The 27,656-nt window shown below is 44.4% G+C and overlaps 2 protein-coding genes across 4 annotated transcripts; both read left to right on the top strand.

Annotated features, from left to right (window-relative positions):
- Positions 1 to 357: 357 nt before the first annotated feature.
- On the top strand, positions 358 to 12,849 carry mbd6 (methyl-CpG binding domain protein 6). Of its 2 annotated transcripts, none has more exons than XM_011602411.2 (13): positions 358 to 608; positions 1,513 to 1,709; positions 2,411 to 2,547; positions 3,343 to 3,445; positions 4,765 to 4,936; positions 5,046 to 7,430; positions 7,667 to 8,658; positions 8,851 to 8,959; positions 9,060 to 9,205; positions 9,540 to 10,283; positions 10,374 to 10,426; positions 10,955 to 11,021; positions 11,276 to 12,849. In XM_011602411.2, exons 3-13 carry the CDS (start codon positions 2,435 to 2,437, stop codon positions 11,345 to 11,347), a joined length of 4,956 nt encoding a protein of 1,651 aa, XP_011600713.1. In that variant the 5' UTR covers positions 358 to 608; positions 1,513 to 1,709; positions 2,411 to 2,434; the 3' UTR covers positions 11,348 to 12,849. The 2 variants fall into 2 exon arrangements, with proteins under 2 accessions (XP_011600713.1, XP_029689299.1); XM_029833439.1 differs by lacking the exon at positions 358 to 608 and adding an exon at positions 641 to 1,085.
- Positions 12,850 to 13,746: 897 nt separating this feature from the next.
- Positions 13,747 to 25,860, top strand: LOC101067533 (kinesin heavy chain-like). Of its 2 annotated transcripts, none has more exons than XM_029834181.1 (29): positions 13,747 to 14,033; positions 15,726 to 15,813; positions 15,894 to 15,967; positions 16,088 to 16,192; positions 16,274 to 16,322; positions 16,410 to 16,465; positions 16,543 to 16,630; positions 17,982 to 18,106; positions 18,207 to 18,311; positions 18,573 to 18,721; positions 18,809 to 18,957; positions 19,037 to 19,215; positions 19,443 to 19,511; positions 19,596 to 19,802; positions 20,065 to 20,211; positions 20,364 to 20,552; positions 20,651 to 20,768; positions 20,863 to 20,924; positions 21,076 to 21,185; positions 21,322 to 21,423; positions 21,577 to 21,637; positions 21,735 to 21,806; positions 21,921 to 22,025; positions 22,142 to 22,358; positions 22,432 to 22,606; positions 22,689 to 22,768; positions 22,982 to 23,021; positions 23,238 to 23,323; positions 23,547 to 25,860. In XM_029834181.1, exons 1-28 carry the CDS (start codon positions 13,905 to 13,907, stop codon positions 23,314 to 23,316), a joined length of 3,129 nt encoding a protein of 1,042 aa, XP_029690041.1. In that variant the 5' UTR covers positions 13,747 to 13,904; the 3' UTR covers positions 23,317 to 23,323; positions 23,547 to 25,860. The 2 variants fall into 2 exon arrangements, with proteins under 2 accessions (XP_029690041.1, XP_029690042.1); XM_029834182.1 differs by having other exon boundaries at positions 22,689 to 22,717.
- The last annotated feature ends 1,796 nt before the right edge of the window (positions 25,861 to 27,656 follow it).

Raw genomic sequence — 27,656 nt, forward strand, 5'->3', positions numbered from 1 at the left:
TCTAAACATTAGATTTGAATTACTGTATCTCTAAAATATTTTTAAGAGCAATTTTAGCTTTGCAATGGAACAACATACATCGGACAACCAGCTCCAATCAGGTTAAACTAGTTGGTTGATCATACGCAAAGCCTATGGAATATTCATTAAAGACAAGCATCAAGGGGCATTATCACCTCCCTTAAAGGACTGTGTTAAAGTTAGTGAGTAAAGGCTGGTTTAAATCTTAGAACAAGCAGCCATGGTGCTCTGCAGACATGTGTCCCGGCCTAGTGTCCAATTGTCATTATCCTGTCCTCCACAATCAAGGAGCTGCACTGGTGTCTGTCTGGAACACTACAAAGGTCCCGGTGCATGTCGGGTACAATACTCCCAGTCACACCTAGTGCGCATGCGCAAACGAAAACTCCATTATTTTTTTGCTCGGGATCTGTTAGAAAAAAAAAAACCTGGAAAACTGTGAATCTTAGACTACATGGGTCGTAATGTTTGGCGAGATCTCTATAAATGCAGGACGATTTAGCGGAGCGAAGGCCAAAGAAGCGTCTGGACAACTGTGCGGCTGAAGCAGGACATCCTGCAGTGTTGTTGGGACACTCCACAATCAAGTAAATTTCAATTCGCCTAGCCTAGCTCGTAGCCTCGGATCCTAGGCGCAGTAATATGAAGCGTTATTGCTCTTTGTTTTTTAATTGGACTAGCCAGTGATTTAAGAAGACCCGGGGCGAATTAAGTACGCTGATACGCGGTTTTAGGAAGGGGAATAAATATTTTACGGCGCCGCTAAAGCGGCGTCTGTTTTCAAAACACACTCCTGATACTCCGTTAGCCTGTTAGCCAGCTAAGTCTTGATTCTCCCGCGAGCCAGAGGAGTCCAAAACTTGGACAAGACAGAGAGAAAGGTTGACAAGTCCCGCAAACACAAACGATCGCTGGGCGTTGGAAGTAAGCTCTCCACACCACGGCGTTTATTTAGAGACGCGTCGGTGCCCCCGGCTCGCTTCTGGAGAACGTTGCTAACGTACAAGAGTTTTGCAACGGAGTGTTTAGTGCGCCTGACAGCTGTCACGACAACATAATATAAAGTAGGTAGCATGCTAGCTTAGGTGTTAACCTAGCTGCTAGCCTGTCGTGCACTTGACTAGATCTTGTTTCCTGGCAGCGCCCTGCAGAGGTGTCGATTGACCCTCAGCTGCGAATTTCTTTGTAATTATATTTAGGATCAATCAAGCCTTTTCAGTTTTCTTCGCCGTTTGTTGGAAGGGCTCCTGCTTGTGCTGGCTAAATCCTCAGTGTACCACAGGCCTAAAAAAAACACACCCTCCCACTTCAAAGTAGCCCCAGTTTGTTCTTAAGTTGTAATCTTTTCGCATTCGTGAATAAGTGGCGTGTCCGCTTTTATTGTCGTGTGCGTGGTTCTCAGCCGATGAAGGAAATGGCTCATTACGTCTGTTGCTCGCCCCGACTGTGTCTTTGCAACATTACATAATCCGCCTCCCACTTTCCTTGCAGGCTCACCATCTTTATCTAAGACTCCGTTCTGATGTGAACAATTATACATACAGCGGTCATCCTCTGAGCGGAGGGAAGTCCTGGTCATTTGGACATCTGCTCAGGATTTGCTGACACTGCTTCTCACTCCAAAAACATGCACATTGGAGAGTGGATACCATAGCCAAAACAGATCCTGGCCTCCCAAAGATGACAAGGTATAGCTCTGCCATGCTGGTTACTTCTTTCCAAATGAGGGTTTAGTAAGGTCACAGCTGAGAAGTTATGCCTTTTTTGGGTTATTTTGTTCAACCTTGTAGCAATATTTTACGTGAGACAGATATTAGTTGTTTCTAAAGCATGCCGGGTTAATCACAATACTGTTAGTTAATAATTAGAAAGCAATTGCTTCATATCTTCCAGACACTTTTAAGTTTTGTTATTTGGTGAGTCACTGTGAACTGACAGAAAAGGGAAAAATAATCATGAATATATATTTAACAGCTTTACATAGCGTCAATAATAATTATGAGCAACGTACGTTTAACTATAAACGTACTATGGTGTATCTTAAGGCTTTAGAGAGTATTTTTGCGGCATAATGGAATCAAATTAAGCTGAATCCATTAGATTGATACAAATCTTTATTTGCAACCCAGAAATGAAAATGTTAAGATATGAGAGTTTGATAAAAAAAAGACATACCATGGGTTAAAAACAAGCTATATATTGTTGCGTGTCTTTATATATAATAGGCTGTGTTGTGTCACATCATGACCCACAAAAGAATCTCTCTTCTGAAGCATAAAATCAGACAGAAAGGTTAAACATCAGCACAAAAATGGACAGTTTAACAGGAGAAATAGAACAAGTGACAAACTAAAAATAAGGTGTGCTATCACTTTGATGCATTTACAAGGTGCTGGCAGGCTGCAGCTACAAAATGATGGGTGGCGGTGAGACTGTAAGTGGGAACAAGGATGGGGTCCACCCCACGGTACACGTCCCCATTGGCTGGCAGAGGAGAGTGGAAGGGGGACAAGTGATCTATGTCAGGTAGGTTGGTTCAGTCACATATTACGGTCACACTCTTGGAATGTAAAAGAAAGACTTTAAAGATGAAGATGAAAGCCTCACATTTATAATGACAGTATTTGAATGGACAAATCCAAATTGGTGAGCAGCACATTAGGTTTCTCTGTGTCCTGTAAGGTTATATTGCATATTTATAGTCTGTTCCACCGCTTTGCATTAACAAGTAGCACATATAAATTGGCATTTTAAACTGGACACCAGAAACAACTGAATAAAATGTCTGCGAGCCAATTAAACAGCTTCTCTATCTTTGGAAGTGCAGACATCTGTCATCCACAGCTGATTGAATATTTATCAGGGAAGATTTTAGTTTGCTTTGGGTTTTCTGTCTGATCTCAGAAGATCTTTGTTCACTATAGATGCACCTGCCACACTGAATGGTCATTTTATTCTCAAAAATAGTGCTCATGTCTTGCCCATTGAAATATTGTCACGTTTAAGAGTGATGATGTAATATGGCAGCAATATATCCTCATGGAAGTGGCAGCATTTATTATTTGTGTAAAGTCAGTAAAGTAAAACAGTCACAGTTTCTGCATATAATGATCACATTAAAATATAACCCCAAGATATAGAAATAAGCCACATAATGTGAAATTGTGAGCTAGTCTAAGACAGCAGTCAGACAGACTGGCTTTATGTAACTCTCTTGTAAAGCTTAAAATGGTTCTTCACAGTATTTGACACTGTTGCCTCAAGTTCTCCGATTCACCGTTTGTATTTGTTGCTCCTGTGTGTTGCTGTTCACTTCTTTAGTCCCAGCGGTGCTGCCCTGTCCTCTCTGGATGAGGTCAAGACCTATCTACTCAGTGATGGCACCTGTAAATGTGGTCTTGAGTGTCCACTCATCATTCATAAGGTAAAGTTGTGTGTGTGTGTGTGCGTGTGTGTGTGTGTGTGTGTGTGTGTGTGTGTGTTAATATATCTGCTACATATTGAGTACCAAAATTCACATTTTGCTAGAAATATTAGGACATTTAGGTCCTCACATTGTCAGAGGACAGTTTGATGGTTTTTAAGGTTGAGATTGGGGTTTAGGTTAATGTTATATAGTATATTATATAGTTGGGATGATTAGAGCATTATGTCTATAGATAGAAGTACAAGGATGTGTGTGTTTGAGAGAGACATGTTGTACAGAAAGTTCCCACATCAGACATACACAGTCTGTATGACATATATCGTTTTGATAAATGTCTACAACAATAAATAACAAGATTTCAGTCTTCTTTTTTTTTTAACCAATTTAGAACTTGATTAAAACCACTGGAAGCATTATGACAAATAATTTAATAAGTTACTTACCTAATAATACCATATTTTTAGAAACCTCAAATATTCTATGCAGAACTTTTTAATACAACCATATAACACACTAATTCTTTTGATAAAGTCTTGTTTTTATTGCAAAAAAGCACTGCACTTTTTAAATTAATCATTGTACGTAAAAGTTCCTTTATGATTTAACTATATATTCCATATTTTTGCAAATGTTACCATGGTCTTCCATCTTTGAACACATTTAAAAGTACCAAAAAAGACAAAGTTGAATGTGAAATTGGCTGATATTTGATAAATCTAGAGAGCTATAGATGATACAAAAGCCAAGACTTTTAGCTCTTGCCTTCCTTTCAGGCCTGAAGAGCAAAAGAAGTAAACTTACCTAAAAATGGCAGAGTTTAGTTAAAAAAAAAAGATGATAAAGATAAAATTTGTTGTGGGCCACATGTACATTTCTGAAAGGCCACATGGTTGTGCTACATACGTAGATCAGAATAAGAGGCAAAGAGAGGACATTTCTGCAGCTCACATCTTCAAAGCGCTGATTAAGGGGAAAAGATTTTGTTTTAAAGGTTAATTTTAGGTTAAGATTATGGTGAGGGTTAAGCATTTAGTTGTTATAGTAAAGGGTAATGGCTCAGTGTCAGTGAAAATTCTTCCAAAAATAAATGCACCAATGTGTCTTTTTATGTCTTGATCCTTTAAATATCTTTTTTTTCCTGGGATAAGTTGGATGGCAATTCCTTCATGGATACCACCCCATCTTTTAAATCTGTCTTCACGGCCTGTTCCTTTTCATCTGGGTTTTTTGGGTGTATTCTGAGCTTTATTTACTCCTTTCTTTTGATTATATTTCCCAGACTTCTGTCTACTCATCCTTGATTTGCAATCTGACAGGTTTTCAACTTTACTCTGGGAGTGAAGGTGGAGCAGCACAGCCAGCCATCAGGCAAAGCAGAGCAGGATATGACCAAGCTCTGTAACCACCGCAGGAAAGTGGTGGCAATGGCCGCACTGTGTCGGAGCATGCAGGTCTCACAGCTACCTTTTGCCAACCTTCAATATTCAGGTACATTTTGACTGAGAATGGAGCTGTTCTTTCAGTTTGTCCACGAAAATTCCCAGTGCTTTTATGATTAGTGATGACAGTGAGGAAAAACATTTTTATCCACTTTCAGAGGTCAACAATGGAGCAGATACCCGTGATCCAAAGCGTGTACTTGTGGAGCAGGAAGAAAAGGACCACGGAATTTATTATCCAAAACTCCACCCAGTCCCCACTCGAGTCCATGGCAACCTCCCGCCTAACACCTGTGCCAGCCCTAAATCCCCTCATCAGTTCATTTATCCTTACAACGGTTCCTCGACTGTCCTTCACGCAACGACACAAGCTCACCATCCGCTCGAGGCTTTGAGGCGGCTTCACCATTCTACTCCCTTTCAAAACTCCTCCTGCACGTACAGTGTTTCCCAGAGATCATCCCACACTCCCAGTCCTCAGAATCCTTTTCAAGGTCAAATAACATCCAAAACACCAGAGACTCCAGCTTCTCCTAGGCTAGTGTCGCTCTCTTCACCTCCTCCCTCTTCCCCTGTGACCATAGTTGGAGGTGGTAGAGGCCCACAACCTAACACTCATTATCCTCACAGTGTCATCGTGGGTGGTTCGCCTGTTTCTCCTTCTCCCTCCAGCTCTCCCTCTGTCATTAACATGAACAGTGTTTCTCCACGTCAGCGATCCCGCCACCCTTCAACCTCTTTGTCCCCTTTCTCTGAGGGAGGAGGCTCGTCGGTAGGACAGCAGGGAAGCAACTTCTCTCAGAGAAAGAAATCCTCCTCTTCCACTCCACACTCCCCGGCCTCTGGTGGCTCCCCAAACCCAAGTCCCCTCTTCCCCAAGTATAAGCTGGAAGACATTTTAGAGCAGTTTAAGAACTCAGGCAACAGCAGCACTAATAACCACCACCTCCTTATCCCGATTAACACCCCTTTACTGTCCAACCAAAGCAGTAACACTTGTGCTGTCTCCTCAAAGCCTTCAAACAGCACCATGAGTCCATCTCCTAGCTCTGGACCACCAAATTTTGATGTGAACTCTGCAGGGCCGTCTAGTTTACCTCCCGGGGCATTTCTGAACCAACATCACAGCCATCAGAGCAAATTGTCAAATACACCGTCGTTCCCTGCGAGCACCCTGCTTTCTGCAGCTGCCAAGGCTCAACTGGCCAACCAGATAACCCAGGCTCAGAATTCAAATGTGGCCAGCAAACCAGTGAGAATGCCCTCTTTAGAGATGTTAAAAGAGGGCCAACAGCCATCGTCACAGGTAATAAACAGCACTTTAATTAACAGCCACACTTTTCCCACCATTAGGCCTCCCAATCCCTCCCTTGCCTCAGCGTCCTCCATCCTATTACCTTCATCCCAGTCTCTGGCCCAGTCCTTGCCTCATCTGCCCGCTACAGTAGAGCGCAGTGCACTGCACAGAAAAAGGCATCGCCGATCTCCCACAGTACTTGGCACGCAGAAAGACCCTCAACATGTGGCTAATGGGTTGTCAAAGACCCCACCGACAGACGCCATTTCTGCAACAGCTATCAACCTATCCACTTCTTCCTCCATCCCATCCCAGTTGCACTCTTCCTCTACCTCAGCTGTGCAGAACCAGAGTGCTGTGATGTTAGAAAACCATCTTCTTCTCCATCCTGGTCAGGCACAACGGCTCCCTGCTCCCCGTCAGATAGCACAGCTTTGCAGGCCTCCTCGACAAAACGAGGCTCTGGATTTCACTACACACGTAACGACGACACCTCTTGGCTTGGACCCTCCGACCCAGCCTCTCTCCGCTCTGTTACACCTGCTCAGTGTGCAGAACGCACAGGCTGCATCCTCAGTTGCCAGCTCCGCTCCAGCTCAGCTTGTATCCGTTTCAAATGAAGAAAATGGACACACTAATAAACAGAGCTCCAGACTGTCGCCTTCTTCACCAAGCTCTCATTCTAATTTGAGGCATCAAAAGAGACGGTCACCGTGCTCAAACAATAACACTAATCCTCCTTCCAGCGGCAGTAGCCCATTTCCCAGCTCACTGCCACAGCAGCAGTCTCCGTCTCCATCCTCTCCGCTTGGACTACTGCAGACTCAGTTACATCCTCAGTCAGCAGCTTCCAGTCCCCCGCAGAGATCTTGCGCTTCTACGCTGCTGCCCAACACAAATGTAGCTTTACCCAACAGCAGCGGCTCATCCGGTCACGTGTCCCCACCTCCTTCAGACAAACGTCACCTTCCTACAGTAGGCTGTGTTTCCCACCATCCAATGCAGGAAGCTTCAGCACACGACACTGTGATAAGGGGGACTGGCGTTAACAGCATGTCTGCAGCCGTTGATCCCGTTCAGTCACAAGGAGGAGTTGCTCTGGCGGTCTCCAGCTCCCCAAAGCCTCTTGATCTCAGCAACCATGTCCTGGCCCTTCTTGCAGCATCTTCCACTGTGCCCCAGGGGGAGGGCTCCTCCAACCTGACGAGCGATGTTGTGATGTCTTCCCAAGAAAGTTCTTTAGCAGGTAAAGATATTTTTCAGCATAAGATTTTAACAAAGAACCGATTCATGATGTATTTATGTTTACATCATAAAGGTTCTACCACTGAAATATGTGCTTGAAAATATATCCTATTTGAATTATCCTATTTTCCCATTCAAATATTGATAAAGATAAGTATTCAGTCCATTATAAAATGGGCTTACAGACAGTTGCTAATGCATCAGCATGTATATGACACCATTCTGTCTTAACTATAGGAACAGAGGATCCTAAAGGTTTGGACCCGAGGGTTTCCATCATGACCAAATCACCAGAAGCCATCAGCCCCTTGCCCACTGTCTCTTGTCTTGAGGACAATCAACACCCTCACACGACCTCAGCTGTGGGTGACTCAACCACCCCGTTACCCTTGGCGGAGGCCTTCCCATTCATGAACCAAGAACAGCTGCTTCAGCTGCTGTCATCCACAGGAGGTCTACCTTCACTTTTAGACCCTGCTGTCCTGGCTTCGTTGTCCCTAGGGGGACTGTGGCTGGGAGGGCAACAGGCGCATATACCTCATGCAAGTGGTACACCGCAGAGTCTAACAGAGCAGCAGCAATCACAGGAACAGCAGGAATTGTTGATACAAGAGGCCCAGCAGCAAAATCAGGATCAACAACAGAAACAGCAGATAAACAGCAATCCCCTGTTTCCCTTGCTGCCATTGTTGTGTGGTGCTCAAGGGGAACTTCCGCTCAACCTTTTGGGTTTGCTCCCAACCCCAGCTTCAGCGCCTGCTCCGGGACAAGAAGCTGATTTAGGACTGGTTGAAAAAACCAGCCTTCAAGCTCTACTGATGGCATCTTTGTTGCTTGGACAACAGCAGGCTCAGTTGTTGCCTTTATCAGGGCTGGCTCAGTTGAGTCAGGTCAGTTTGGAGGTTCCGCTCCAGCAGCCACAACAGATCCCGAACACTCTGGAGGGTCTCACCTTAGACAAAACCTCTGGTCTGCTCGATCCATCGTCCCTACAAGGCACAGGACTCTTAGACATCACCCAGGGTCTTCTTTCTATCCCTACATCTGCTGAGGGTGCTACTCAGGCCCTACAGTCTCTCCTTCTTCCTACTGCTTTTCCTCCCCCCCCTGCCACGTTCCTACCCCTCAGCCCTGCCTTGCTCACTGCTGCCCTTAGCTCCGCTGACCTTCACTCATCTCCCCACCCACATTTAGCCCCTGCACAGCAAACCCAACATTCCCAACCTCAGGTATGCTTCCCTAATTGTTCATTATGTACTTCCTTTTCAAGCCATTACTTCCAATATATATGTTTCCATGTGGTTCTTTATTTAAAAAAAAAAAAAGGTTTTAACATTGAACTCTGTGTAGAAATTGAAACTTAAACTCATTCACTGTTTCTCGATGGTTATGGCTGAAGCTAATCTTTATTGACTTGACAGGTATCAGGTGATGCTGGTGTCGACACCCTCATTCCTTTACCACTCCAAAGCAAGGATAACCCAATTCTTCAACATTTATTGCCCACTTTGCTCAATCCTACTGTATTAGGTGAGTTTGTGCTGACCTTCTAAAATGTTTGGTTTCCAAAATTCAACTTGGCACCTTGGACAGTGTGAAACTTTAGAATCTATCCACTTTGACTTTGTAGGAGATCTGTCTGCTGTCCCAGGCCTACACAGCATGTTGGGGATTGGCACAGGTTCTATTCTTTTGCCTCCAGTTCAGACCTCTGCTTTGGGCATGCCTCTACTGCACGGTCCTGATGGAGCCATGAACCTACTCAGCAATATACAGGTAGGTGTTACAGCTCGATTTTGGTCAATAAAGATTCTTGCCATGCTACCATCTGAAGTCTAATGTCAGGTTTGGCATTGATTCAATCAATTTTTATATTTACATCATACAAATTTGTTGTTGAAATATATATATGTTTTAAAATAACCAATAAATTATCAAATGTGTTCCACATGATATTGCATTTCACAAAGATGTTATTGGAAAACATTTTTTTGAAGTTCTGGTCCATAAATGTCATGAATGCAGAACCTGTGCACTCACAGCAGTTGTGATGTCAATGACTGTAGCATCTTTTTTTTGATCACCTCACTTTATTTTCTTTTTTCCCAAGCTAAACCTTGCACCACCATCAGAAGAAGAGAAGCCGGTGTCACTACAGGAATCACAAAGTCCTACTCCACATAAAGGCATTCCAGACCCTCAGATTGCTCCTGAGGTGGTTCCCAGTCCCACAGCTCCTGCCCCAGAGCCCACCCCACCTCCACCACGAGTATCTGAGGGCAGGTCTGTTATTGATCCATACACCTCTTTCATGGACACGATTTATACCTCCTTCCTTCAGGTCAGTGCTAAAGAGCAAGAAGATAGAGCCCACTTGGGGCCGTCTGACCCCACTTCACCCTTCTGTGCCTTACCACCGGTTCCATTTCCTGCGGAGCGCCATTCTCCATCAAACCCTGTCCAGACTCTTCCGCAGGCGAGTGCCCCCCTCTCTCTCAGCCCACGGCGAGCCTGCTCCCTCCGCAACCCGGATCTGTCCCGACTCAGCCTTGAAGCAGCAGCCCATTCCCCAGCTCAGGGGACACCCAAACCCACTGAAGATGGGTCTACACCACCATTACAAAGGAAACCACTCATGGTAGAAGGACATACTCACCCTGAGCCTCCGCTTCCATCAACATATTTGGAGGAAACTAAAACAGACTGCACTGGGCCAGCGGTTGCTGTGTACCCTTATGTGGAGGCAGAAGTTGCCAGGGAGGGCCATCTTCATCACGTTGGCTACCTAAGTCCCAGGGATGGGGTGTCCAGTGAGGAGACAGCTAGGATGTTGCTGCACAGAGAACAGGGAAGGGTGAGTGCCTGCGAGCAGCCACGAATCTGGTGTTGTCAAGATGTATCTGATTTCATGATGATGTTCAAAATGGTCTCTTTACCTGTGAAGGATCAAGAAGGAACAATGGGTGGAGCCAGGAGAGGAAGGAAACGGAAACAAACGTAAGTTGCCTTATTAACTGAAGAGCAGCGGGCAAGAAGCTGCACTTAAGATTCTTCAAGGATTTTCCATCCAATAATAAAAAGCATGTTTCGCAATCGGTTTTACAGCTACAGTTTCCTGTTGAGACAAAAAATAATTCCAAAGCTTCTCAAAATGACATGAGTGGAGATGAGATGTTTGTGGCTCAGTATTTGTCCACCATTTTCAGATATTTCTTTTTTAAATCGCATCATCAATTATTAATTATAGGATTGTCAACACACATGTAGCATGTTGCACCTAACTAGACCAAGTAGCTGCTGTTATTTTATCTTTCAGCTTGTTGTGGACTAAAGTTAATGTTAACATTGTCAATAGCTAAATGTTTGCATCATCACTATTTTAAAACGCTTCTCAAAAATAAAAAGGAAACCAGAAACTGCATTTTTGAGAGGAGGGAAAATTAGCAGATGCACTCTCCTGTATTTTAGGTCGTCTTGTGGGAAACGATGAACACGCTCTTTAAAATTTTCTTCTTTCTGCCTCAGGCTGCAGAATGTTTTAGAAGACTTCAGAGATATGGATGCTACAGCACTAGAGGAAACCAAGGCCACAGTAAGACATGCTTGTCTTCAGTAACGCACTTGGTTTAATAGTTAATCAGCAGTAGAACATCTTTAAAAAAAATTTTGGCTCACCAGTATTACTTATTTTTAAGACCTGGATTGTTTCAAAGGTGTTTTGCACATTTGTGGTGGTGAGTTGTGGTGCATTCCTCCTGCCTTTTCCACAATATTTTTTCATCCAAAGTCTTGCAGGCCGTCGCCAATATGCTGGAAACGAAGACGAGATTTGTGTTTCTGTTGCAGACAGCTCTTCTGAAGCCCGAGAGGTCCGTGCGCGGCAGAAGGCGGCGAGGAGCCAGGTCTCAGAGGCAGTAACTGGTGGAGCGAGCCGTCGGTCTGAGCCGGTAACCAGTCAAAGGTGGCCAGATGATTCTCTTCTCCTCCTCCACCATAATCACCACTGTTGAGACTTTTTATTTTAAATTAGCTGCACTAATACATGTCATTGTCATGTCAACCATTGTTATGGGAACCACTATGGGGGAAACACATAGTAGAGATCTAGTCTAAAAATAATGTGCGGAAATAAAGCTAAAGATGCATTGAATGGATGCTTTTTCACCTGGCTCTTCTTTTTAGCTCATAATAATGGTTGCTTGACACTGTGAGAAAAGGTCTGTTGATAATGGTCGGTGTTAGTTGTATCAGTGAAAATACAGAAACGAGTACTGTTTTGCTCTCATCAGTGTGTTACTGTGAGTCAGGATAAAGCCCATCTACTTGAACGATGCTCCCTGTTCAAAGTGTGTCTGTACATGTATGAAAGTGTGTGTGTTGTGTCACGTGTGTGGGTCATCAGAGCTATTGCTGACCCCACACTGTCACACTCTTAGCTGAATTTAATGTCCTTTCAGTCAACAAGACCTTGTCTGTTCAACACATCCTTCCTCTTCTGTTCAGAATCAGTGGTCTTATGTCACCAATGCATCCAAAAAGACTCACAGAGGAGCATCAAGGGAATAAAAGAAGGAACAGACTTGATTTTTTTTCCTTTCTTTTTTTCTTCATTACTCTTTAAAACAGCCTAAATATGCTTCGACCAGATCTGGATTCTTTGTGCTCTAATAACTTTTTATCACGAGTCCACATGTCATGTGAGATGTTGCTTTATTAGATCCTCACTAGAAATTTTATAAACTGTGAAAACAATTATTTAAATCTAGATTCATATTTTGGAACGTCGTCATTAGTTAGCTACGTCACCAGGATCACCAGTCAGGGGAACATCTGGTAACGTTCTGTTTTTCATGCGAGCGTCTGGAACACCTCTGATGAACCAAACATTTACCTGTCACGTCCTGCGTCGCTGTAATGGAAACTCATCCACTCTTAACTCGCGTTTAGCCCTCGCCGAGACAAGTGTCTGAAGTAAGCGTTAAATCAGAGCCACATTTCCAGGGTTCCGACTTGATACATGCAGTCCATTAAATGGAAACCTTAAAAATGTTTGGTTTAATTTTGTCTTAGGTTTATCTGTTAGATCTGTGTCTTACTGTGGATTTGGAGTCCAATCCTCCCACTTCTGTTTCCTTATTTGACTGACCTCCTCAACACTGTCTGCCCCCAAAGTACTAGAATCTCTAACTGTAATAGAACCTAATAATTAAACATTGTGAAAATCGAAAGCAAATTATGCAATTTCTACATTTGTACATATGTACAGTTAATGTGTTTTATTTTGATTTTATATTGTTAGAGAAAGAGACAAGAGAAAACATTGAATTGTGAGTTTTCTGGGAATTGTAATTATTTTCTCATTCTACCCCATGCTTTCAATATTTTGTTTAAAAAAAAAGCCAATTAAATTGTGGACTGTAGCTTTCTTTTTATATGGGTCTTTTTTTATTTAATATTAAACTATTTACAAAAAATTATATAACTGTTTTGTGCTGCCTGAAATTTGTGAAATGATACTCAGGTAAGTTTTTTTTTTTAAATTTTTACCTCTTCTAATTACGTATATGGTAATTAATATACAAAACGATATTAGTAAGGAACACCCATTCAGTTTAAATTCAAAATTATAAAACTCCTTATTTTCCCAATAAACTAATGTCATAATAACCCTAGAAAATAATTTAAACAATAAACCAATTGTGTACGAGGAAACGTTTTTTCCTCTCTGGAAAATTTTGTGAATTATTTTTGCTGAAGTGAAATTCCGGGTTATTTTGAAGTTGCCATTGAAACGTTTAATTCAGCCTGGATTCAAGCAAACGATGACTGGGCCGCTTCGTCACCACAGCTGCTACAGATGATGAAGACATCCCAGAACTGTCCTGCTGTCTGCCTGAGGGAGCTGGGCTGGTGATGCTGGTGATGCTGGTGATGCTGGGGAGCCTCTTTAAAGAGACGGATGCAGACAACGCCCATCCCTGACGGGCCGCTAGGGGGCGCTGTGGCGGGCGTAGCTGACCCATCGGCAGGCTTCTCCCTCACTGTCCTTCCCGCAGCATCTCACCTTCAGCCGGCCAGACGCAGGACAGCCGTCGCAACCAAAGAAGCGACCACAGCAGAGACGCACGGGCTCAAACGGAGGGAGCGATAACACCACCGGGGCTGCTTGTTTTGATGATGTAGGCTGGCTCTCATCGGGTTTGCGTCTCGTTTAGTCCGCCTCACTGCGACGAAAAAAACCCCCCACCACCACCACCACCATCCTGCTGCGTAGGAACGACTCCCAGGCTTTCTATCTCCCCTCCTGGGCTAAACCATCGAAACTATCTACCTTCCTCAGAGTCTGTGCGGACTGCTCGTGAGTCGTTTATTTGGACCGTCTGTTCAGGCCCCGCTCGGAAGTGATTCGCCTCCAGCCTCCTTCGGCAGCATCTTTCCTCCCCACAGAAGCAGCATCCTTCCTCCTCTCTGCGCAATGGCCGACGTCCCAGCTGAGTGCAACATAAAAGTGCTGTGTCGCTTTCGCCCTCTCAACCAGTCGGAGGTGGTGCGCGGAGATCTGTTTCTCCCCAAATTCCAAGGAGACGACAGCGTCGTTGTCGGGGTGAGTAACGCTCGATTGTGCGTCCAGGCCCCTCATCAATAAACCATCGCTCGGGATGGGCCCCGGGCCAGGGCTGCACCCGCACCACACAGAATAACGCACATTTGAACCCGAGTCAGTGATTTGTCTGTAACGGGACAGAAGGCAAACATGCGCGCACGGAGGCCTCATGCAGGACAAGTGCGCAAACAGGCCTGTTTTTGCGCCTCTTGATTCAGATACATCTTCTGGATGCCAAGTCCTATTGTTGTTATTCTAACCATATTTTCTAAATTCTTAATCTCATTCTTAGTGCTGCACAGTTTATTATAACTGTATTTTCCTCACTGATACTGATAACTCATTATTATTATTATTATTATTATTATTTGGAGCCCATTGAAAGGTGTTCATGATGGTGGCATCATGATGTCACCTTCTTTGTAGCAGACATTGAGAGCAATGCCCATATAATGTTGTGGCTGTCCTCAGATTTAAAAAAACAACAACAAGTCACCTAAAATATTTCTGGGAAAATGAGTTGTTTTTTTCAAGCCATTTTGTTAGGAACCCAGCTCCTTCTTTGAGCTGAATTATTGAACAATTTCTGTGCTTCATGGCTACATTTCAGATTATCTTTCAGACTCTCTCTAGCTTCTTTGCCCAAACCTGAACTTGTGTGAGGTTTTCTGATTGTGGTGCTGCCTGTGAGATATCTGATACCTGAGGAAAGGCTAAAGAGAAGCGATCAATGCTGAAACCTTCCCCAGCCATGATGGAAACATCTTGTCCTTCCCCTCTCCCCTCTCACCGTGACAGGGGAGAAATCCGTGTCACCCGACTGCTGACAGAGTGGGTCGATGCTACCCGGCGAACTCACGCGACACCGACTGTCCCGATTCCTCTCGTCTCTGTTTTCATCTGTCTTTTTTCTACATTCACCAGTTTTCATTCTCTTTCTGCTGCTCGAGCGCGACTCCTGGTCTTATCTGTCCTCCCATCACTTCCCGTTCCTCCTCCCTCTCTCCTGGACTGATTGTCTCTTGGATGAATCAGTTTCTTTGTGCTCCCAGATGTGCCTCATGCTGAGGCGGATGTTTAGCAGCTGCACTCTCCTCAACCTTTCATGTGGGACGTTCGGGGTTTTGATTAACTGGATTAACCAGGGCTGACTCACCCCTCCGTGTGTCACAGAAGGACATATTTCTGTTTTGTAGATCTCACTGGTCTAAAGTACAATATGGGGATTTAGCTTGTACAATTTAAGGCTAAGGTGATTCCAGATAAATGCCAAAACCTGTGGGGTTTTTGTTGGTTTGCCTTGTAGTGTCCAATTTTGTAGAAATTAAGTGGAATTGAAGCATCTGATGGGGATGATGTCATTTTTAGCTTGATGATGATGAGAGATGGCTCCGAGCACTGTGGACCCCCGACCTATGATAATAACGAGAGTAAGGAATACACACAGATATAAGGAAAGAGAATAAAGGTATCCATGTAATCATACTGAGGTGTGACTCTGCTCCTGAATTCAAAATAATCAGTCATAAATCAGCAAGTTTTTTCTGCTCCAACAGACCAATTTAAAGTCCTTGTGTCTGTCTTCGATCTTACTGATGAGCACAGTTGCACTCGTTTGTGTTATTTCTCTATCAGCTTGAAATGCTTAAACGGCTGCAGCATCCTGACCCATGATGTCTGTGCTCTCCACAGGGGAAGTCCTTTTCCTTTGATCACGTGTTTCCCACCAACACCACCCAGGAACAGGTGTACAACACCTGTGCCAAGCAGATCGTGAAAGGTAGGCCGGAGCCAGGCGGTGAACGCGTCACACGTGGATGACGTGCAGTGGTTTTACGTCCTCTCCTGTCCTCCTCACAGATGTCCTGTATGGATATAATGGCACTATCTTCGCATATGGACAAACCTCCTCCGGGAAGACTCACACTATGGAGGCACAGATAGAGTTTTTACTATATTATTAGTATCCTTAGGTTCTTTTAAATGCATTTCTTCTGTTTCTTGACAGCGATCGCCGTCCTCCTCCCATTTGTAACTGAGAGTTTCCGTTTCAGGGCAAGCTGCACGACCCTCACCAGATGGGCATCATCCCTCGCATCGCTGAGGACATTTTCAACCACATCTTTGCAATGGACGAAAACCTGGAATTCCACATCAAGGTGGTGTTTTTGTCCCTTTTTGTGTCTGTATGTGTGTGTCTAAACAGAACTAACACTCAAATTGTATGGTGGGGTTTCCAGGTTTCATATTTTGAAATCTATATGGATAAAATCCGTGACCTCCTGGATGGTGAGTGGCCAGCGGCAGCATCTGAATCTCCCGCATGTGTCCTGTAAATATTCCACACGTTGTTTTAAATCTCTTTGTCCTCCTCAGTGACAAAGACCAACCTGTCCGTCCATGAAGATAAGAACAGGGTGCCGTTTGTTAAGGTTAGTTTGGTAAATATTTGTCAGTAGCAGCGTCATATTAGCCTCTTCTAACATCATCTGGCTCTTCTTGTGCTCAGGGCTGCACCGAGCGTTTTGTTTCCAGCCCAGAGGAGGTTATGGATGTGATCGATGAGGGCAAATCCAACCGCCATGTTGCTGTTACCAGTGAGTGTTTATCTCCTGCTGAAACACGGTTTTTGCGGTACATATGGAGTGTTTTTATTTTATTTTATTTTTTAAGTAAATCTACTGTAGATTGTCTTTGGTGCCTCAGTTGCACTCAGAGCTCATTACTCTCGCGTGATGTGACAGCTGATGCAGCCTGTTGTTGGCTCAAGTTATGTAATATTTCCGGGGGCTGCAATATTAAAGCCCCAGTACTCGTTATTACAAGAAGATTCGCTGTCAAAGAAACAAAATGGAGCAACGTCTCTGCCAGATGAAAAGTGGCTTTAGTGGCTATGAGAAACAGTCCTCCCTCTTTGCCTGCAACACCTTCAAAGTTAATAAACAGCAGCTCAGTTCTGCAGGATTACAGTTGAAAATTCACCATCAGTGTAATGAGAAACCGCTGAGGGTGACATATACATCATGTGGCCCCCTTTACTTCGGTGCAGTGTATTGATTTTGTGACAGAAGAAACTCGTCTCACTTTCACTAAAAGGCTTCATCTGGATGCTTTTCAGTGTCAATCCATCGTTTCTTGCCTGAATATATCAGTGGTTTCATCAGACTTTCATCATTTCCACAAATCAAAACAGAACATTATGGACAAACTGAAATTGTTCTATTATGATATTCATTCATCGAGTTGCCTCCAGGGGACATTTTATTCCATACATTATGAGCTGCGGACATTAATGGGTCCTGTTCACTCCCTGCTTCTCTTCTTAATCACATTCAGCAAAATGACAAAAGCCTGCTGAGATTGATGTTTTCATTTAACTGGTGTTTTACACATTAGTGCGAAATAACAAATACTGGAGTGTATTTATGAGCATTTAGGGCACAGACAACAGAAATGGAATAAGAGGTTAGTAGCGGTTTTATGCAGCATAACTCAAAAGTCTTGCACACATGTTTTCTTATAGATGTAAAATACTTTATATTAAAACAACGCCTGACTGTGACAGGGGACGAGATCAAATTTGCAGTTTTGTGTGGTCTCCATTGTTTTACATTGTTTTCTAGTTGACTTCTGATGACTCACAGTGCTCAGAGTTGTTGACGGTCTAATGGACCAACACTCTGCAGACACTGAGACGGTGTCCTCAGATACCATCTGCAGAGAAACCTGAACTTACCGTATATAAGGAGAGCAGCCGACAATTGGATTAGTGTTGTTTATTCCAATAATACTGTAATATCCCTCTGCTGCATTAGCATCCCAGGTTGGTTGTGCAGAAATATGTGGGCAGTTACACACACGGCAACATAAATACTCATTTTCTCACATAACAAAAGCAGGAGTGACCTGTGTTTAACCTTCTAAAGGGTTGCCTTCTGTTTTGTGCAGACATGAATGAGCACAGTTCCCGCAGCCACAGCATCTTTCTGATTAACATCAAGCAGGAACATGTGGAAACGGAGCAGAAACTGAGTGGGAAACTGTACCTGGTGGATCTGGCTGGCAGCGAGAAGGTAAGAGCGTGTGCAGTGAACCGGTGTCTGACTCAACGCCAACCAGGAGTTTTAACTGCTTGGTGACACTGCTCAAGTCTTATTGCCCCTCTTCTTTCAGGTCAGCAAGACAGGCGCTGCTGGGGCGGTCCTGGATGAGGCAAAGAATATCAACAAGTCTCTCTCTGCTCTGGGGAATGTCATCTCTGCTTTGGCTGAGGGCACGGTTAGGGTTACCTCTATATCCTTACGAGTAAACAATGCAGAAGTAGAACATTATTAACCACTCATCATGTTGATGCCTGTTCTCAACATTTCTTTATAGTCCCTCTTTTAATAAATACCCACATCCATCTTCTTTTTCCACTAACTGCAGTTTTTAGATGAATTTAATCTTCTTGGTGACTTGCTGCAAAACTAGAAGATCAAAGCTCTAATTTTTGTCTTCTTCCTTTCTGATCCTTTTTTCTTTCCTCTCCTTTGGCAGAAGAGTCACGTGCCATACAGGGACAGCAAAATGACCCGCATCCTGCAGGACTCCCTGGGAGGGAACTGTCGCACGACCATGTTCATCTGCTGCTCTCCCTCCAGCTACAATGAAGCAGAGACCAAATCCACTCTGATGTTTGGTCAACGGTACAGATTATCCAGTCAACACATCAAAATAAAGATTTGCTGTAAATGTTCAATGTACAATTCTTTTTTTTTTAACTCATTTCACAGCGCCAAGACCATCAGGAACACTGCCTCTATTAACCTGGAGCTGACAGCCGAGCAGTGGAAGAGGAAGTATGAGAAGGAGAAGGAGAAGAACAAGACGATGAAGGACACCATTCAGAAGCTGGAGGCTGAGCTCAATCGCTGGAGAAACGGTGAGATGCCGGCTCAGCCTGACGGCCTTCTAGTAGATGTTGATGTCGTTAGCGGAACTTTTCCCGTGTGTTTCTTCAGGAGAGGATGTGCCAGAGACCGAGCGCACCACATCCAACGTGGTTAACCGGATTGAGACCACGGAGCAGCGCCCAATTTTGGACAATGACACCTCCTCCATTGTTGTTCGCATTTCCGAGGAGGAGCGGCAGAAGTATGAGGAGGAGATCCGCAAGTTGTACAAGCAGCTGGATGACAAGGTGAAACAAATAGATAAAGAAAACATCCTAAACTGGTTTAAGATCATTCATCCCGTGGAAAAATGAATGTCCTCGTGGTCCAAGTGACCTATTATCTAGCAGTATAAACTCTTATATACTCTCTTGTATGGTTCCAATTCATATCTGGGAAACATACTCAGATCATTAATTTATGTAGCCTGGATATTAGTCATGTTGGCACTTGAGTCAGCGTCTCATTTACGCAGGATGATGAGATCAACCTCCAATGTCAGTTGGTGGAGAAGTTGAAGCAGCAGATGCTGGACCAGGATGAGGTCAGAGCACACAATTAGCGCACACAGATGAACACCCAACTGTTCCCTGGGCCTCCCTGAATGGTCCCCTCCCTCTGCCTATAGCTGCTGGCCTCTTCCAGGGGAGATGGAGACAAGGTCCAGGCTGAACTGGGCAGGCTGCAGGTGGAAAGTGACTGTGCCAAGGCTGAGGTGAAGGAGGTGCTGCAGGCTCTGGAGGAGCTGGCCATCAACTATGACCAGAAGAGCCAGGAGGTGGAGGAGAAAGGCCTGCAGAATCAGCTCCTGGCTGACCAGCTCTCCCAGAAAATGGTGCGTGAGCTTAGGAATGGAGTGAATGTGAGGTAGAAAGAAATTAGTAGATGGGAGGCGGTGGAACCGATGAAGAGCACCTGTAGCAGAGCAGTAGAGTAGAGGCCTTTAATGGGAAATACTGTTGGCATTATTAAAAATAAATGGGGTAAATAATGTATATTAGATCCTTTCTCTGTGGACAGATGTGTGTTCGTTCTTCCTGCATTAAACACTGCTTGGCTAATCTTTATCTTGTGTCTCCTCATGTTCTGGCTAACAGGCCAGTCTGATGGAGCTGGAAGCAGAGCTGTCTCGTATGCAGGAAGTAAGTGGTCAGCAGAGGAAACGCATCGCTGATGTCCTGAACGGTCTGATGAGGGACCTGAGCGAGTTTAGCGCCATTGTGGGTAATGGAGAAATCAAGTTGGTGAGTATCTAAAAGAACACTGCAATAAATATAGGAAATAACTGGAGTAACTGTAAATATTGTTCGTAACTATGTGTTGAGTCTAAAGATGACAGGACACACCTGAATATAGACCAGGTGTTGATTTCTGTGGGTGTATTGTTCGATTGCAGCCGGTGGAGATCAGTGGGGCAATTGAAGAGGAGTTCACTGTGGCGCGTCTCTACATCAGCAAGATCAAGTCGGAGGTGAAGAGCATGGTGAAGCGCTGCCGCCAGCTGGAGAACATGCAGCTGGAGTGCCACCGTAAGATGGAGGAGACCGGGCGGGAGCTCTCCTCCTGCCAGCTTCTCATCTCTCAGGTGGGAGGGTCGTAAGAGAAGCAAAAAGGAGGAAACCTTGAGCAGCAATGTTCGCCACAGCTTTGAATCTTTATGGCCTTTTGCGTGTTTTGATGCAGCATGAAGCCAAGATCCGCTCTTTGACTGAATACATGCAGAGTATGGAGCAGAAGAAGAGACTGCTGGAGGAGAGTCATGACTCACTGAGCGAAGAGTTGGCCAAGCTGCAAGATCAGGGTAACGCGCAGGAAAAGAATCCACCTTTTCAAAATATTCAATACAAGATGGTGGCTCTCTTGCCAATGCTTTCTTTCCTCTATTCTCCCGCCAGATAATTCACTGCAAGAATATAAGGATGGTGAAAAGGGTGAGACTGAGGATGGAAACGTGAAGGTAAGAAACTCAGAGGTTGTGTTCAAATGCTTGATCATATCTGAGCAGTATGTGGACTTCATAATCATGGTCACAAATAGCAAATCTTTGGCTTTGGGTTTCCTTCGCATTTTCCCGGCTGTGGTCGCAGGTTTGCTCATTTCTCTTTCAGAAGGTCATTCGCCTGCAGGGTGAATCTCCCCGCGGCCTTCATCATAAGCAGTTGGCCCGACTTCGCGACGAGATCAATGAGAAACAGAGGATCATCGATGAGCTCACCGAGTGCGTGACCAGCTAAGTCTTAATGTTATCTCTGATCATATTGGAGGGCCACCTGCCACTATCATTTACGCCTTACATGACAAGAGTATTTTTGCATTCACTTATTTTGCTGTGCACCAAACATCTTTCTGAACAGTCGTAACTCTAAGCTGGAGCTGGAGCTGGCGCAGGTCCGCGCTGACTTTGAGCGCCTGAAGAGTCAGGACAACACCAAGAGTGAGCGCCTGGAGGAGCTCTCGTAAGTGTCCAGATGTCAGAAGATCACATGCAGAGAGCGTACACGGCTTACTATCTTACAAGATTCTGTTTGTCAGTTTTTTCTCTGGTTTTCTACACAGTGAATTCACTACATTGTAGTCTGACTGTTTATTCTGCGTCTGTTTCCGGGCAGATTCCTGCATGAGCGCCATGAGCAGACTAAACAGGACTTGAAGGGTCTGGAGGAGACTGTTGTTAGTAAAACATCCAGCCACACATACAGAATCCTCTCACCCCCTTTCCTCCGTACAGCCCTCATGATCCTCTTCCCCTCATCTGTTTGTTTTCCAGGCCCGCGAACTCCAGACCCTCCACAACCTGCGCAAGCTGTTCGTTCAAGACCTCACGTCGCGGGTTAAAAAAGTACGTGGAAATCAGGATGCTCTTCAGAAACCCTTATGTTGGTCCTGTTAGCTCTTATCCTTGCTTGCTTGCTACTACGGGAGTGAACCTCCTCTTTCTGCATCTTCTGTGCAGAGTTCCGAAATGGAACCTGATGATAGCGGGGGGTCTTGCACCCAGAAGCAGAAGATTTCCTTTCTTGAAAATAACCTGGACCAACTTACAAAGGTTCACAAACAGGTGAGTTACGCCCAGAAAAGGCTCACCTGCCGGAACATCTTCACGTATCTCCCCCTGTCCTCCTGCTTCTCTCGTGTGGGCGAGTTTACACATATATTCAAAATTTCCCCTCCCAGTTGGTTCGTGACAATGCAGATCTGCGTTGTGAGCTTCCAAAGCTGGAGAAACGGCTTCGGTCTACTGCTGAGAGAGTTAAGGCCTTGGAGACTGCACTGAGGGATGCCAAAGAAGGCGCCATGATGGACCGCCGACGCTACCAGCAGGAGGTTGACCGCATCAAGGAAGCAATGAGAGCGAAGAATGCCATGAGACGCCCTCATTCAGCACAGATTGGTAATAGGTCTCCTTCCTGGGTGACAACGTGCCTGTTGCTAGCTTACCTCACACTACGCTATCATCCCGACAGCGAAGCCAGTGAGACCAAAGCAACTGCCTGTCTGCTCTCCCACCAACCCCTTCTACACTTACATCCGCGCCACCGAGCATGGCAACACCTACAGCAACACCCTCTTCCAAGGCCACATGACACAGGCAAAACCCGCCATCGTCAACAGCAATGAAAATTCTGTCCAGAGCAACACGTAAGTTTGTATCCCCCACCCCCTGGCTGGAGGGTTAAAGTCAGCTTGGTTGATAACAGCTGCCTTTTGTGGTGTGTTCCAGAGTTTCCACAGCTCTGGGCTACAGAGCAGGTAGATATAATGGAGACATACTGGAGTCTTACCCTCTCAATATCGACAACGGTAAACGCAAGAACACGCAACTTTCGTGGACTGGTATTTCCAGTTTCCCTTTGAAAGTTGTCTGGTCCTCGTGTAATGTGTTACACCTGTGTCTCATTGGCTTCCATCCTGAGAACACGCAGTCACTCTCAGGAACACGGTGTTACTTTCTTGTATATTGATGTGCATAATTAGGATTATTTATTAATCTAACCAATTTTTTCCCCTCAAAAGGCAACAACGTCAGTGAAACGAGAGACATCAACGACAACAGGTACGAATGTCTGAAATTAAATGGTTCATGTTGACTGTATCTGGGTTTTTTGACTGACACGCTATTGATGGATGCGCGTGCATTGGTTGAACGTGTTTTAGTTGTGTGAAACAAAAGGAGGATTGACTCATTTTTCATGTCACTTTTGAGCGACGGGTTGTTAAATAATGATGATGCGTTTTGTTGTGGACTGAATTTGTGTCTGTGGATTGACAGAAGCGATGTTCACTGTGGCAGTGAGATGGATGATTCAAACAGGCACTTCATCGTTCAGCAGGAAACCGCTGCCAGTTAATGCCATGGTACAGCAACAAACAGACCTGCATGCATATTCAAGTAAAAACCAACAGTAATGCAAACATATCGAGTTATATTCGGTAATATGGTATTTGCTGCATTTCTGTTATCTTGTTGTATATTCAGAACCAGTTATCAGCACAGGCTGAGATCCAACATCTGATGTTCACACACCTCCTGTTCATTCATAAGCATTCACTTCTGTCTTTCTCTGCTGTCTCCTTTCAGATGATGACCAAACACTGTACCCATTCAAAGACCCCCATCCCTACACAGACACAGACACACACACACACACACACACACACACACATACACACACACACACACACTCATATCCCCCTCCTTCCATCTGCATGCAGCCCAGCTTCTTGTCCCTCTACTGCATCACCGATGAAGATGACAACTTCCTGTATCTCCTTTAGTCCTTTAACTCGACGAAGCCCCTCCTGCCTCACTGGTGATGCGCTCCTGCCCTTCAGGTTTGGGTTCCACTCTGTTCCAGTTCTGTCATCACAGGATTTCTATCAAATGCATAACTTTCACTTTCAAACGTACCGATTCATAAGCCAGTCAAATTCCTGAATACTGCATATTTGTTGCTCCGATCACCATTGAAGTGGTTGAACTGAAACTGGGCTCCATGCCTGACTATTTAGTACACACACTGTAAATAATAGTGCTGTATACTCCAGTAGAGCTAGAGTTGACCGGCAACTGGTTGTTTGATCGCACACGGTGCGGCATTCCCTGCACATATCTTCTTAAGTGCATCATGTGGATGGCATACTGTAGGCATGACCCCTTTTCTGTGACATAAATAAGAGTATGGCAGCCTGCAACAGAAGACCCAGCCTCTGCATGTACTGTATATGGCTAAGCGGGTTAGCTTTCGTATCTTTGCATGTGTCCTGACTCCAGTCTGGAACTAATATGCTGAAAGGAAGGCATCTGATCAGTTTTGCAGATGTCAGACCCACAGAGAAGAGCTGGTTTCCTTTAATCCCGGGGCTGTTGTCAGCGCTATAGGGATTTTTTAACTGCTTTGATACTCAGCTGTATGATGCTAGTGTAAACTTCTGAAATTTCTGCCCACACCCAATTAAGGTGGTTGCTTCCCCGCATCGATGCACTGTGTGAGTCTTCATATCGAGCCTTAACTAGAGCTGGTTTTGTCATGATCAACCTAAAACATGCATACATTTGTAACTTCTACCTCTAGAGCAATTAAACACATTTGATAGTTAGATCTTGCAGCTGTATATAAGCAGCTGGTCTTAGAATTTAGTTAGAAAGATGCAGCATTAGCCAGCCAATAGCTTTAAGCAAATTTCCATATTTTTCATAGAAGGCGCACCTGAATGACATGCGTGGACATTTTCTCCATCACGCCACAGGACCAGAGCTGGAGTTAAAAACACAGCCAGTAAAGGCTTTTGTTTCCATAGAGAATCGTAAACTTGCCAGTATACAGGTTTTACTCTTTCCTATTCATTAGATGCAAATTGTTCAAACTAGGACCGACGTTCTTGATCTCGATCCAACGATCCGAAAGCCTGCTAAAAGCGTGTTTTCCCACATGAGTCGCCAGCTGAGCAGCCACCAGTCTGGGATCATGTCAGGAAACAACTTTTCATGCCGTGCTGTGAGTATTCTGTGAGAGATCCTGACCAGCCAATCAGGACAGCTGAAAGCAGCACGTCTTGAGGGTAACGTAGATCGACGAGTACTGAGATAAATCAAAGGATGTTGGATTAAAAACGCAAGAAGGTCTCACATCAACAACAACTTTCAAGAAAACAAAAGAGAGTTCATTTAAAGGTTTAGTGTTCACTGCTTTAACTACATTCAAACCATAAATCTTTGATCAGACAATCTAATCATCTGATCCTTCAGATTTGATGTCAAATCCTATTCCTGACTCATCCGCTGTGTTTGACACTCTTGCTGACATCAACAACATCTCAGGGCTTAACAATGACAGTCACAGCCACCACTGCTGTTTTCCTGACAGACTAAAAGAAAAAACAAACACCGATAAACAACCAGAAGAGCGTGTGTTTTTGAACGTAGCATAGCAAATATACCAGTAGATAAGTCAAATATTAATCAATGAACATAAAACATATCGCACCCCCATTTCAGTACATGACACTCCTGGTCAGAACCTACTGTAGTAAGTATCCAAGAGGAGCCTTTATTCGACATCATGTTAACGTGAAGGAGGGGAAATGTGTCATATATTGTTACCTGCTATTCCACTGTCTAATTTCCCAAATATCTAAAATACATGTGCTATATATTGTTAATCTTGTAAGTAAAATAGTGTGACATGGCATAGTAATGAAAAAGAAACATAGCCACATGCTGATTTCGTTCAGAAAAAAAATGTCTGTTTTATTTATTTATGTTCTCCTGTTCTGTAGCTTTTGACATGGGTGTGTGAAGAGCCACCATGAAAACTTTCTGTACATATAGACTCATCACTATGCTGTATTGTTTGTGAACATTGTGTTGTAGCCCAATAAACTTGTAGAAAGGAGACCGAGTTGAGTCGTTTTAGTGTGAAGGAGTCGTTGAAGGAAAGAGAGAATCCTGAGAGTTGCTCCACCTTGTGGACAGAATGAGGTACTGAGAGTAAATAAACATTGAGATCTCTTTCATACAGTATTTTCTATCAGAAACAGTGGTGATGAGACAATTACACTTCCATAAAAACGTCGGCAATATGCACTTCTGTCGCCTATATATAGAGTTTAACTTTTTATGCAGCAGTTTTACCATTACTGTAGCTCAAGTGAACTGTCTGGGCTAGTTTTAACAGTTCAAACCTTTAAAACTATGATACATGACAGGTTCTTTAGCTTGTCAATACTACGCAGGTAATTAAGATGCCACCAATTTCATTGTTGTATGAATCTCATCCGACTTCTATAAAAAGTGATGAAACTGCCTGTAAACTAACTTCCTGTGAGCCTCTCATATGATCATAAGCAGTTCTTTATGGTTCCCACGAGAAAGGGAGCAGGGATGTAAACAGTCTGGTGTGCACGCGCGCAGAGGATGCTGTTCCCCAATACAAAAAAAAGAAAAAAATCCAGTTCAATATGACTATGACGACAATATATGACTTTAATTGCTGACAACCGAGACTCGCTGTATTTCACTGTGGGAACAGAAAGACTGATCAATAAACAGTGATCTGAACCTGATCCCGGTTCGACGAGTGAACACGTGACCCCCACGCGGCCACTGCGGAAGTTCCACCACTCGGTCCTCGCGCGGCCTCCCCGCGCGGCCTCCCCGCGCGCTCCCGTCAGACTATGGAGGAGTCCTCCGGCACTGCGGCAGTAGGAGCGCGTCTCAGCCGGGACAGACCGCAGCTCAGGCGGCTGCTGGAGCCCATCGGCCGGACGTGAGGAGCACCAGGCGAGGTAGAGATGAGAGACGCCGATTGTTGCCAATGGCGACTGACACTCGTCATTTGCTTATTTTGATAGATCTCTAATAAATGTTGACACAATTGATGTGATTGCAACAACTGTTTGTGTTGGGATGTAGTTCTCGGTGGCGTAAATGTGCACGCAACAGGCCACTGGTGTGTATTGTGACGCAGCGCTGAGTGAGATGGAGCAAACCTCAAGAGTTAGTTAAAACCCGCGTTTACTTGCAGTTCTGGCACGATTACAGTGAAGTTAGAAACTCCCGTCTCCCGGGACAGATCACTCTGGCTGTAGTGATGGCATCCGGGGGCCTCTCTGTAAGATGGTATCTGAGTAATGAGCAGTTCCTGGCTTCTTTTCAAACACACATCAGCAGGTAGGTGATTGCCTTTAGATGAGGAGGGTTAATTAATCCACACGGATGTTCTTTTGATCAGAATCGGCGAGGAGGTGATGATCTTCCAAATATCTGCACTGTTGCAGTCAGTTACAGAGACATCAAGCCTGATGCCACACCGACGCTGTGTCTGGAGATTTGACTCCTGATTTAATAGTCTAATAGTTTCAGGATTTTGTCACTGCAGTTTAACCTTGTGAAGCTCCTGTTTTTTGTTTAAATTGAGATTAAAGAGGAGTTTGGAGTATCAGCAGCCACTCACAGTCACACACATGTAATCTCACAAATATCAGCGGGAATGGAAACTCCTCTTTTTTGTTTGTTTTTGTTTCTCTCTTTTTTTCTCTAAATGTCAAGCTCCATAATTAAGCTGTCAGCGCGGTTTATTTACACTCGGACTGGCTTTGCCATCAAAAACACTGAAACTAAAATGTGAAATGAATCCCTTACTCTCAATGCTCCCCACGTTTGCCAAAATAAGCATTAGACGGTAGCAAA

This window comes from Takifugu rubripes, chromosome 3 (genome assembly GCF_901000725.2).
Source record: "Takifugu rubripes chromosome 3, fTakRub1.2, whole genome shotgun sequence".
NCBI classification, from domain to species: domain Eukaryota; kingdom Metazoa; phylum Chordata; class Actinopteri; order Tetraodontiformes; family Tetraodontidae; genus Takifugu; species Takifugu rubripes.

Coding starts and splice junctions, on each gene's coding strand:
- mbd6 (XM_011602411.2), top strand. CDS start 2,435: ATGATGGGTGGCGGTGAGACTGTAAGTGGGAACAAGGATGGGGTCCAC. Junction 8,960..9,059: donor GCTCAATCCTACTGTATTAG/GTGAGTTTGTGC, acceptor TTGACTTTGTAG/GAGATCTGTCTGCTGTCCCA. Junction 10,427..10,954: donor GGAAGGAAACGGAAACAAAC/GTAAGTTGCCTT, acceptor TTTCTGCCTCAG/GCTGCAGAATGTTTTAGAAG.
- LOC101067533 (XM_029834181.1), top strand. CDS start 13,905: ATGGCCGACGTCCCAGCTGAGTGCAACATAAAAGTGCTGTGTCGCTTT. Junction 19,216..19,442: donor ACAAGCAGCTGGATGACAAG/GTGAAACAAATA, acceptor TCATTTACGCAG/GATGATGAGATCAACCTCCA. Junction 22,026..22,141: donor TTACAAAGGTTCACAAACAG/GTGAGTTACGCC, acceptor TTCCCCTCCCAG/TTGGTTCGTGACAATGCAGA.